This window comes from Pelophylax lessonae (genome assembly GCF_965119305.1).
Source record: "Pelophylax lessonae genome assembly, chromosome: 5".
NCBI classification, from domain to species: domain Eukaryota; kingdom Metazoa; phylum Chordata; class Amphibia; order Anura; family Ranidae; genus Pelophylax; species Pelophylax lessonae.
This window is the reverse complement of record NC_138772.1, coordinates 133,832,128-133,844,878: the sequence shown is the minus strand read 5'-3', so window position 1 is coordinate 133,844,878 and position 12,751 is coordinate 133,832,128. Positions and strand designations below refer to the sequence as shown.

The 12,751-nt window shown below is 45.1% G+C and overlaps 1 protein-coding gene across 1 annotated transcript in view; it reads left to right on the top strand.

The window, feature by feature from the left end:
- The window catches only part of SPMIP4 (sperm microtubule inner protein 4), a 79,182-nt gene that overhangs the window by 34,683 nt on the left and 31,748 nt on the right, over positions 1-12,751 (top strand). The window contains exons 3-4 of the mRNA XM_082259783.1: positions 1,404-1,475; positions 11,302-11,331. Of these exons, the coding sequence (XP_082115909.1) occupies positions 1,404-1,475; positions 11,302-11,331 (102 nt within the window). The remainder of the gene's footprint in view (positions 1-1,403; positions 1,476-11,301; positions 11,332-12,751) is intronic.

Below are 12,751 nucleotides of genomic sequence, written 5' to 3'. Positions count from 1 at the left end.
CACAAGGTGCAACACACAGACTTTTGCTTAACCAAAGTAGCTTTACTGAGAGTTAAAGTACAAGTTGACTCCAAAAGACATCACAAGAGTCAACTAAGAAAGATAAAGTTATTGACACAATAATAAACAATATGATTAAGATAGCTATTTTTGTATACTTATGCAACTAAAAGATAACTCATAGGCTTTCTTTTACCCAATTCAGGCTATACTTTACACACGTCTAGTCTCTTGTATCAGGTAGGCAGAACCTATTTGAATCCCATACACAGTTCCTTCCTTTTGGTTTGGAATCTTCGCTAGCAATCGTTGGTGCACAAGCTATTTGTAATCCAAAAGTAAGGATATATAGTCAAAAGGGGTGAGAAAAAAAAAGGTTACAATCACCCGCAATGTTACTGCGTAATTGGGCGTATTAATCTTCTTAGTGGTGCATATATAGGCCCCTGACACCTTATGTACTTGTGTTTAAATGCTTAGTCTCCTGGAAGGTGCACTAGGCCGCTGAGTGTACTGCGTACTATCTGAAGTGTAGTTAGCACCGGCTAAAGTTACTTTCTTCCAAGCGAGAAACAGATTTGGGCATGTGCCCTGCTCACCAAACGGCCTCTTTCTTCCCGAGCTCTCCACCTCCGATTTCTGTCACCAGCCGCGCTTGTGGTTAGATGTGGGCAACACCAGTCTCTGCAGAGCATCAATGGGTTCTCTGGGAAGGCTCCTTTACTGCAGATGAAATGCTTCCACTCCGTCACTTCAGGCTCAGGCTTCAGGCCTAGTCCGCAGCATCAGCCCACAGCACTTGCTTCCTTCTAGCTGTTGTGTCAGGAGACAAGAGAGAGGAGAGCCTGGCTCCTCCCTTCCTTTATAAAGCTTCCCCCAAAAGGCTGTGCGGTGAAGCAATGCACCCTGGTGTTCCCACTGAATTGTGGGTATCGTAGTATCTGATGAACATCACCAAGCTGCAGTGTGGCAGTTTGGCCACTAGAAACTTCTGATGAAAACCACCAAGCTGCAGTGTGGCAGTTTGGCCACTAGATGGAGCCGAGTTCCTTCAAAATGTTATACAGTCTACTAATGAACAATTGTAAATGGGAGGATGCCCGCTACATTAACAAAGTTTGAAATATCCAATAAATTTTGTTCCACTTCATGATTGTGTCCCACTTGTTGTTGATTCTTCACAAAAAATTACAGTTTTATATCTTTATGTTTGAAGCCTGAAATGTGGCAAAAGGTCCCAAAGTTCAAGGGGGCCGAATACTTTTGCAAGGCACTGTAATATGTTGTCCATGTCTGATACTTCTTTTCAAATTATTTGTTTCACAAGCAGGCATATTTTTAGATGTTTAAAAAAAAAAACTATCACACACTATGAAACTCTAACTTTCTTTTTTGTTGTCCAGGGGCCTCCCAATACAGCAGTACTATGACCTGACAAAGCTGAAGAAAAGTGCAGTTCGCGAAAGTGATGATCTGTAAGTGAATAATCACTTGTAAGCAATATGGATCACAACAGAAATGAACAGTACGATCTATGTCTAACCAATGAACAAAAAATTACCAGCTGGTAGGGTGACCACATTTCCATTCAGGGACACCCCCCTTCTCCCTCTTCCCAAAAAAAAGTATGGGGGGGGGGGGGGGAATGGGGGAATGTAGTCTCGGGTTGACAGGGAATTCGGCGGCGAGTGAGTTTCTAGGCGAATGGCTGGTGTTAGCACTTAAATCATCCCGACACCATGCTTGATATAGTGTCAGGATGATCAAATCACATTTTTTCTATTAGTACGTTGTAATATATAATAAAATAGTTCAACTCACCATAATGCAGAATCAGTGGGAACCCTGAGCTTGTTATTTGCCAACAGATGCGGCATGCCACCGTCGCCTGGCACCAGGTGCAGCTTGTCACTTGCCACCGTTACCTGCCGCCAGATGCAGCTTGTCACTTGCCACTGTCGCCTGCCACCAGATGCAGCATGTCACTTGCCATCGTCGCCTGCCACCAGATGCAGCTTATCACTTGCCATCGTTGCCTGCCACCATTGCAGGTTGTCATATGCCACCCTTGCCTGCCACCAGATGCAGCTTGTCACTTGCCACCGTTGCCTGCCATCAGATGCAGTTTGTCACTTGCCACTTTGGCCTGCCACCAGATGCAGCTTGTCACTTGCCACTGTTGCCTGCCACCAGATGCAGCTTGTCACTTGCCACCTTGGCCTGCCACCAGATGCAGCTTGTCACTTGCCACTGTTGCCTGCCACCAGATGCAGTCTTTCACTTGCCACTTTCGTCTGTCACCAGATGCAGCTTGTCACTTGTATCCGTTGCCTGTCACCAGATGCAGTGTGTCAATTGCCACCGTTGTCTGGCATCAGGCGTAGTGTGCCGTTTGCCACCCATGGCCTGCCCCCAGATGCAGTGTATCACTTTTCACCTGTAGCCTGCCACTAGATGCAGTGTGCCACTTGCCACCTGTAGCCTGCCACCAGATGCAGTGTGCCACTTACCACTCATAGCCTTCCACGAGATGCAGTTTGCCACTTGCCACTCAAAGCCTACCACCAGATGCGGTATGTCACTTGCGTCCCATAGCCTGCCATTAGAGGCAGTGTGTCACTTGCCACCCATAGCCATGCTACTTGCTACCTATAGCCTGCCACCAGATGCAGTGTGCCACTTGCCACCCGTAGCCTGCCACCAGATGCAGTACGCCACTTGCCACTCATAGACTACCACCAGATGCAGTGTGCCGTTTGCCACCTACAGCCTGCCATCAGATGCAGTGTGCCACTTGCCACCCACAGCCTGGCACCAGATGCAGTGTGCCACTTGCCACCCGTAGCCAGCCACCAGGTGCAGTGTGCCACTTGCCACCCGTAGCCTGCCACCAGATGCAGTACGTCAGTTGCCACTCATATGCTACCTCCAGATGCAGTGTGCCACTTGCCACCAATAGCCCGCCATCAGATGCAGTGTGTCACTTGCCAACCACAGTCTGCCATCAGATGAAGTGTGCCACTTGTTACTCATAGGCGACCACCAGATGCAGTGTGCAACTTGCCACCCATAGCCTGCCACCAGATGCAGTGTGTCACTTGCCACCCACAGTCTGCCATCAGATGAAGTGTGCCACTTGTTACTCATAGGCTACCACCAGATGCAGTGTGCTACTTGCCACCCGTAGCTTGCCACCAGATGCAGTGTGCCACTTGCCACGCATAGCCTGCCACTAGATGCAGTGTGCCACTTGCCACCCACAGCTTGCCACTAGATGCAGTGTGCCACTTGCCACCTATAGCCAACAACAGTACAGTGTCCCGGAATGAAGTAGCCCGGGACCCAGGACAGACCTGCCAATTGCGGGACTGTCCCGTCAATCCGGAACATGTAGTCATCCTACCAACTGGGCACCTAAAGGAAACAATCTCTGTGTACTCATTTTCACCCCACACACTCTTTCTTCTATTGATCTTTGAGGTTTAAATTGGCAGTTTCAAGGTTTTCATCATTGCTGTCATATAATGGCTGTAAAATGGGAAAGGTGATATGATAAATGCTCCTCATAAAGCTAAATTAGATGCATTATAAACCCTGTTAAGAGGTGAACCTGATTCCTCTCCTGTGACAAAATATTTTAAAAGCCATCAGGATTGGATAATTAATTTTGACAGTATTTTAAATGTTAAGTTCTCCACATATAGAGAGGGTTTGTTCAGTAATACACAACCCTCAGATCATTAAAGGGGTTGTAAATCCTAATTTTTTTATATATATAAATATACCAAACATGCCTATACTTACCGCACAGAGCTTCCCTGATCCTCTTCTTCTGGGGTGCCCCGTCCATGCTCCAGGCCCCTCCTCTTCATCGGGTGCCCCTACGGAAAGCCACTTTTCCTGGGTGCACCCATGTGGGCTCGCTCCTGAGTCCCGCTGCTGTGCCCATTGACACAGACAGCAGGGCTCTGCCCTAACCCCCCTGCTCCCGTGTCATTGGATTTGATTGACAGCAACGGGAGCCAATGGCTCCCGCTGCTATCAATCTGTCCAATGAGGAGTGACACAGCGGCTGGATCGGATCGGATCAGGCTCAGGTAAGAAAAATGGGGGGCTCTGGTAGGAGCTGCAGCACAGAACGTTTTTCACCTTAATACATAGAATGCATTAAGGTGAAAAACCTTGAGGCTTTACAACCACTTTAAAGTGTATCTAAACCTGTATTACTGTATATTGCAGCTTATTGGTAATTAGATGAGATGGCTGATTTAGATTTCTTTTTTGATTTTTTTTTTTTTTTTTTTTTAGATTTATACCTGGTGATCCTGCCAGGAACAGTTTTTTTTTTGTCCCAGGGCAACAATGCTCACTTACCATACTGTGTGGAGAAACAGAACTGTCAGTCCAGGCCAAGAAGAATGTTAGGAATACAGAACACCTCCCTTTCCTCTCTTCCATAACACATAGGGGGTATTCTGTAGCCCTAACACACTTCCTGATAATATTGTATAATGCACAGAACAGTACTCAGTTTCTGGTAAGATCAGCAAGATTTTGTGTAAATGGAACAGAAATGAAACATTCAATGGTATAATTAACAGACCAATAGACCAGACTAACTTGATAATATAATAGCTAAGCTAGAGTTTTTATTTTTTTTAGCAGTTTCATTTTCCACTGCGAACAATGCCTAAGGCTCCATTCACACCCATGCAGGTGCTGCAGTGCACATGCCTTTTTGCATGTCTTGTTTAGGGCAGAAGTGCAAGCATCTTTTTTTTTATCGAGAGCACCAAAACGATTGGTACTTTGTCACTATGTGCTTTGGTGCATGATTTGGAGCACCCATAGCAAGAAGATTTAATGGCACCACCATGCACCTGCAAAAGAAATGCATGGCTGGAATACTGAGTGGAACAGAAACCAGGGCACCTGCAGGCTGTCAGGGCATGGGAGTAATTCCCCCAGGAAAACTGGATGGGCCCAGTTCCTGATTTGAGTGGATCTACCTTGTCTGGCCATGGGCTGGGAAGGCAGAGAGTCTACGGTGTCTGTGCCCCCATGGGCGTGGTTGCCCTAGGGGTTTTCTTAGTAACACTTGTTCACAGTGTGAACCCGCACATGGTCACAGCTTCAAACACTTTTTATCCATTGCGTCTTTTAGGTTTGGCACTTTTGTCTAAGTCTGGGGCAATTTTTGTATCCCAGTCCTCAGGGCATGGCCATTGCAAATTGCACAGTCACCTAATTATTTTAATTTATTTTCTTCACTGTTTGTCACTCTTTCACTTTTGTGTGTGTTTTTTTCTTACTAGGATGAAGAGTGTGAGTCCTTGGGCTTGCCCTGGCGTCTGTGGGGAGGATGTGTGGCCTTCTGGTTCCTTCCTTCCCTGCCCTTGAGGGGGTCTCTCTTCATGGGAGCCCTTCGACCTAGTATTTGGAGGTCGGCTTTAGCTGATTTAGAGGAACAGGGTCTGCCAGGCCACCTGGCTAGGCAGACCAGTTGAATCTTATGTCCATGTCAGGAGTTTTGTGCCCCAGGGGGTCAGGGAGAGGTCCTACCCCTTATAGTGTAACAGGTTCAATATAACCTGTCTCTCCTCCTGCAGTGAGAGAAAGGTGGTCTAAGGCATTCGGCTTAGTGAACCAGGTGTGGAGCTGAGCTGCAGAGGATCCAGAGTGCTGACAGTGGAGTTGCTGGCAGAGTCTCTCAGGAAAAACAGTGTCTGTGAGTACTCGGGGACTTGCCAAAGGGTCTGGCCCAGGAAGGGAGACCACTCCAGTGAAGTCAAGGGATCAAGGAGCTAGCTCACACGGGGAGTATCATAGTAAAGGGAGTACCGTGTGGTAAAAGCCCTGAAGAGTAGGAACAAAAGGGGGTGCCAGGAAGGGCCATGAAATTGTTCTGCAGTATAGTAAAGTTTATCTCAATAGTTCATTAACTACCTCTTCACCGCTACTGACAAGGTGAAGCAGCAGCCTTGCCGCATTCAGCAATATTCAGTCGCCCCAGCAGATTGTGCATAGTTATATAAGTTGGAGTATCCCACTCATTCCCTTCTCCTATCCAAATTATCAATAAAAACACAAAAAACAAAGCTACTGGACTGTTTCCTGACTGAGCTAAAACACATGGGAAAATGTTGAACTGTTATGTTGTTGCTAATGGTAACCCAGGGGAACCCGTAACCAGCAGCTCCAAAGGGAGTAGTGCTACACTAATATTGTAGGTACAGGTTTACTGTTTGTATTTATTTAGCATATGTCGCATTTTTTTTTTTAACAGTAAGATCCAAAATACTTTACTTTCCTTAACATGCCCTGTAGAGTACTGTGACGCATTTCAATTCCACTTTGTTATTGCGCCGGGTCTGTGTTGAACAAAGTAGCCTAACAAAGCCCAATGCATGTGGTGCGAAGGGACCCTCAGTGTAAGGGCTCTTTCACACGGGCGCTCTGTATGTCCGTATTTCATCCCATTTTTTTGCGGATGAAATACGGACATAATGCATGTCAATGGGATTGCGGATGTCAGTGGATGACCATCCGCTGACATCCGATTTTCGTCCTTTCAGTTCTGATCCGTTTTTTGGAACAGAAGAGAACCCTATTTTTCTTCTGTTTAACCACTTGCCTACTGTGCACTTTCACCCCCTTCCTGCCCAGACCGATTTTCAGCTTTCAGCGCTCTCACACTTTGACTGAGAATTACTCAGTCATGCAACACTGTACCCATACAAAAATTGTGTCCTTTTTTTCACACAAATAGAGCTTTCTTTTGATGGTATTTGATCAATACTGGGTTTTTTATTTTTTGTGCTATAAATAAAAAAAGACTGAAAATATCGTGAAAAAACGCATTTTTCTTTGTTTCTGTCATAAAATTTTGCAAATTAGTCATTTTTCTTCACAAATTTTGGCCAAAATGTATACTGCTACTTATCTTTGGTAAAAATAACCCAAGTAAGTGTATATTATTTGGTCTTTGTGAAAGTTATAGAGTCCACAAGCTATGGTGCGAATCATTGAAAATTGATCACACTTGATCACACCTGATGTACTGAAGGCCTATCTCATTTCTTGAGACACTAAAAAGTCAGGAAAGTACAAATACCCCCTAAATGACCCCTTTTTGGAAAGTAGACATTCCAAGGTATTTAATAAGGGGCATGGTGAGTTTTTTGAAGTTGTAATTTTTTCCCACAATGCTTTGCAAAATGAAGATTTTTTTTTTTTTTTTACAAATTGCCGTATTAACAGGTTATTTCTCTCACACAGCACATGTATACTTGCAACTACACCCCAAAACACATTCTACTACTCCTCCTGAGTATGGCGATACCACATGTGTGAGACTTTTTCACAGCCTGGCCACATACAGAGGCCTAACATCCAAGTAGTACCGTCCCGCATTCTAGGAGCACAAATTACACATATAATTTCCTGACAACCTATCGCACTTTTGAAGGCCCTGGAGCACCAGGACAATGGAAACCCCCATAAAATGACCCCATTTTGGAAAGCAAACAGCCCAACGTATAATTTTTGAGGCATAATGAGTCTTTTGAATATGTCATTTTTTTCCACAAGTTTTTGGAAAATGTGGAAAGAAAATGAAAACACATTTTTTTTTACACAAAGCTGTCCATTTATGCAATATTTCTAACACATAGCATGTACATAGCAAAAATTGCACCCCAAAATACATTCTGCTATTCCTCCTGAGTATGGCGATACCACATGTATAACACTTTTTCACAGCCTGGCCACATACATAGGCCTAACATCCAAGTAGCGCTTTACACAAAGTCGTCCATTTATCCACTTTAAGACTGGGCCTATTTTTGACACTTGGTGTTTACAAGCTAAAATCATTTTTTTTGCTAGAAAACTACTTGGAACCCCCAAACATTATATATTTTTTTTTAGCAGAGACCCTAGAGAATAAAATGGAGATCGTTGCAATATTTTTTATCACACCATATTTGCGCAGCAGTCTTCCAAATGCGATTTTTTTTTAAAAAAATTCACTTTTTTGAACTAAAAAATAAGAAATCAGTAAATTTAGCCCATTTTTTTTTCATAATGTGAAAGACAATGTTACGCCGAGTAATTAGATACCCAACATGTCATGCTTCAAAATCGCGCATGTTCACAGAATGGCGCCAAACATTAGTACTTAAAAATCCCCATAGGAAACATTTTAAAAATTTCTGCAGGTTACTAGCTTAGAGTTACAGAGGAGGTCTAGGGCTCAAATTATTGCTCTCGCTCTAACGATCGCGGCGATACCTCACATGTATGGTTTGAACACCGTTTACATATATGGGCGGGACTTGTGTATGCGTTTGCTTCTGCGCGCAAGCTAACGGGGACAGGGCGTTTTTTTTTTTTTTTTTCCTATTTATTTTATTTATTATTTTTTTATTTTTACACAGTTTAAAAAAAAATAATGTTTTGATCATTTTTATTCCTATTACAAGGAATGTAAACATCCCTTGTAATAGAAATAGGCATGACAGGTCCTCTTTATTGTGAGATCTGGGGTCAAAAAGACCTCACAACTACACTAAAAAAGAAAAAAAAAAAAAAATTGTTGAAAGAGGAAAAAAAAAAAGAAAAAAAAAAGCGGCCCTTTAAACCGGTTGCTAGGCAACGTCTTTTGACGTAGCTCCGGTCCTCCAAGACCATGGAGTCGAGTGAGGGCCATCTTGCCCTCACTCGACTTCCTGTCTCTGAGGATCCGGGACCGGATAGTTTTCCCCGCTGCCGGCGGGTCCGGTAAGCTGGGAAAATGTCTGAGACGCGGCAGGAGGGGGGGGGGGGCACCTATTCCCCTGCACCGTAAGGGTAATTCCGTGGCAAATCCGCCACTGGGACCACCCTTATCTGAAAGCCGACCGCCCGCCGTTTCAAAAAATACCGGGGTTATGGGGGCTATCTGCTGCCATAACCCCAGTATTTAGCTTTTAATGGCCGACGCATATAGTCGTTAGGCGGTCAGTAAGTAATTGCATGTATATGGCAAACAGGTGACGATGACTGATGGGGTGACAGGTGACGATGACTGATGGGGTGACAGGTGACAATGACTGATGGGGTGACAGGTGACGATGACTGATGGGGTGACAGGTGAGGATGATTGATGAGGTGACAGGTGATGATGATTGATGAGGTGACAGGTGACGATGATTGATGAGGTGACAAGTGACGATGATTGATGGGGTGACAGATGACAATCACTGACGGGGTGACATGTGACGATGATTGATGGGGTGACAAGTGACGATCACTGATGGGGTGTCAAGTGACGATGATTGATAGGGTGACAGATGACGATGACTGATGGGGTGACAGATGACGATGGCTGATGGGGTGACAGGTGATGGTGATTGATGGGGTGACAGGTGACGGGCGATGGTCACTGATGGGTGACAGGTGACGGGCGATGGTGCACGGCGGTACTGATGGCAGTCTCTGGTGACAGGTGCACTTTAGGCTATGTTCACATGTGAGCGCAGCGATCATGGGCAGAATCACAGCGATTCTGCCCGCGATCCAGAAATCATTGCAAATAGCGGGGCGCCTGTGCGTTGCCTGTGATTTGCAATAGCACCCCAAACGCTGTGCGATGTTGCTGCGATTTCCGCCTGCCGAATCGCGGTAACATCGCGCAAACAACGCATGACGCCCCAAAGAAACTCTTGTACCTTTTTTGGGCGTCATGCGATGTTTGTGCGATGTTACCGCGATTCAGCAGGCGGAAATGGCGGCAACATCGCACAGCGTTTGGGGTGCTATTGCAAATCAGCGGCAACGCACAGGCGTCCCGCGATTTGCAATGATTTACGGATCGCGGGCAGAATCGCTGTGATTCTGCCCGCGATCGCTGCGCTCACATGTGAACGTTATGGGTGTCAATTTCTGGGCACTGATGAGGTGACTGTTGGGTGACAGGTGACATTGGGGGGGGCTAAGGACTGTGAGGGGACATTTATTTTTGTGATTTTACTTTGTTACATGTGTACAGAGCAGTAACTCACTATTTCTAGCTCTTCTCCCCTTATACTGGAAGCTGTATGAGGAGAGAAGAGCTAGTAACAGTCAGTTACTGCTCTTTGTTTACATTTTGTGATCGGCTGTGAATGGATTCACAGCCGATCACATAGTAAACAGTCACTGTCAGTGACTGTTTACTACCGCCGGTGACAGCTGTGTTCCTACGGAACACAGTGCCACCGACATGACCGCGCTGCGCGCTCCCGATCACGCATGCGCGGTCATCTCCCGGGCGCCTCCATTGTGATCGGCTGTGTCATTGGAACACAGCCGATCACGTGGGAAACAGCCACGCCCATTGGCTGTTTCCCCCCTGCCGGTGACGGGGGGTGTCCGGGGACACCCCGACACCGGCAGTGCAGGGCGGCGCGCACGCGATCGCGCGCCTGCCCTGCTTAAAGTGCCGCCGTCATATGACGGCGGCCCAGGATAATGGTCGCACCGCTCCGCCGTCATATGACGGCGGGCGGGCGGCAAGCGGTTAAAAAACGGAACGGATGCAAAATCGGATGTCAGCGGTGTCATCCGCTGACATCCGCAATCCCCATAGACTAACATTATGTCCGTATATCATCCGCAAACGAATGGGATGATATGCGGACATACAGAGCGGATGACACAAGTGTCATCCGTGTCCGTGAAAGAAAAAAAAGTGCCACAGCGGACTAAAAAATCGGAGCGGCCGTGTGAAAGAGCCCTAAAGAGTTTTTCCTCTTTCCTAGAAAACATGCTTAAAATATACACATATGATGAAGATTCTGATGTAAAGACTTTTTTACTCATTGTTATCAAGCTATATAATCTACAGCTGTGCAGATAGTTGTAACATGCATGGAATGTTATGAATGCCTCTTTTCTTCTTTTTACTTAACACATTTTATAGGCGCTAGTTACTCTTTCTGTCTAAAGTGAAGGTGAGTCAAAAAATGAACACATTACAACGGTAACAATAAAAAAAGTATTAAGGCTTGTTTTCTTGAGCCCTGGCCACCCCTCTGAAAAGTCTGCTGTGGTGGATTGCTTTTTGGGGAGCATGTAACTGTTCTAACCATAAAAAGGTTGAAACGACCATGCCACAACTGCAATTATTTTATGGGCTCACTTTGACCCATTACGTAGTGATAATTACATTAAAGCAGTGTAACAGATAAATAACCATATTCAGTGCAGTACATGTTGGAGAGTTACAGTATATACTGCCGACACAGCAAAATAAGTACATTTTCATATTTATTTTTTTAGGTATCCAAAACCCCCTGCTGCTTCTCTCAGGTGAGTCAACATTTAGATAATTGTAGATTTGGAAGTTGCAAAAGACTGATGGTGTGAACATTAGAACTTGCCAAATGATTACACTATATTTTGTAAAGGTGTATATACAATGGGTATAGAAAAGAATCACCCCCTTTTAAAGTAATAATAGCCTGAAATCAAGACAGACACAGTTTTTGTTTTATCCAGCTGTATTTGCTCAGTGCAACTTATAACATCCAAGTGAAAGATATAACACCAACATGTCAGAAAAAAATAAAAAATACTTCAAAAACAGACTCACTGAGTTGGAAAAAGGATCACCCCCTGTGTCAGTGTTTTGCTGAACCACCTTTGCTTTAATTACAGCCTTTAGTCTGCTGGGATAGTAGAAATACTACTAACTTTGAACATCTAGACTTTGCAATATTTACCCACTCTTCTTTGCAGAAATTATCAAGTTTAGTTAAAGTGGTTCTAAAGCCTTAAGGTTTTTCACCTTAATGCATTCTATGTATTAAGGTAAATAAACGTTCCATGCTGCAGCTCCTCCCCAGCCCCCCCCCCTTTTTCTTACCTGAGCCCATCCGATCCAGAGATGTGCACGAGTGCTGCAGCCCCAGCCCCTGTCTCTCTCCTCATTAGACAGATTGATAGCAGCGGGAGCAATTGGCTCCCACTGCTGTCAATCAAATCCAGTGATGCAGGGGACGGGGCAAAATCCCACTGTCTGTGTCAATGGACGCAGCAGCGGGACTCGGGAGCGAGCCCACACAGGTGCCCTCCAGGGAAGGCGGATTTCTGTGGGGGCACCCAATGAAGAGAAGGGGCCTGGAGCACCAGTGGGGAAACCCAGAAGAAGAGGATTGGGTTTGTTCTGTGCAAAACCATTGCACAGAGCAGGTAAGTATAGGCATGTTTGTTATTTTTTTTTTTTTTTTTAAACCAAGGTTTACAATCACTTTAAATTTGATGGTGACCGTTTGTGGACTGCAGTCTTCAAGTCATTCCACAGATTTTTAAAGGGGTTTAAGTCTGGGCTCCAACTAGACCATGCAAGGACATTCATCTTGGTAGCCTCACAGACTAGTTTCCTCCTGGCTCTTTCATCCAATTTGAAGTGATGTCCTGATCTACCGTAATGATGGTCTGTGTTGTACCAAATACCTTTCACTTCTTAATAATAGATTTCACTGTGCTTCCAGGAATCCAGGCATTGATAAAACCTTTGAGATTGTTTGCATCCATCTCCCAACTTTTGCCTGTCCACAACTTTGTATTGGAGATCTTTTGACAGTGCCTAGCCACCCATAGTTTATCTGCTGCAGTTGACAGGGACTGAAATGCTCCAGGAAAACTCTTTTAATGCTAAGTTAATCAAAATGACCACAGCTGATCACAGTTAAAAGTCAAAGCTTTGTGTGCCAATAAGAATGTGATT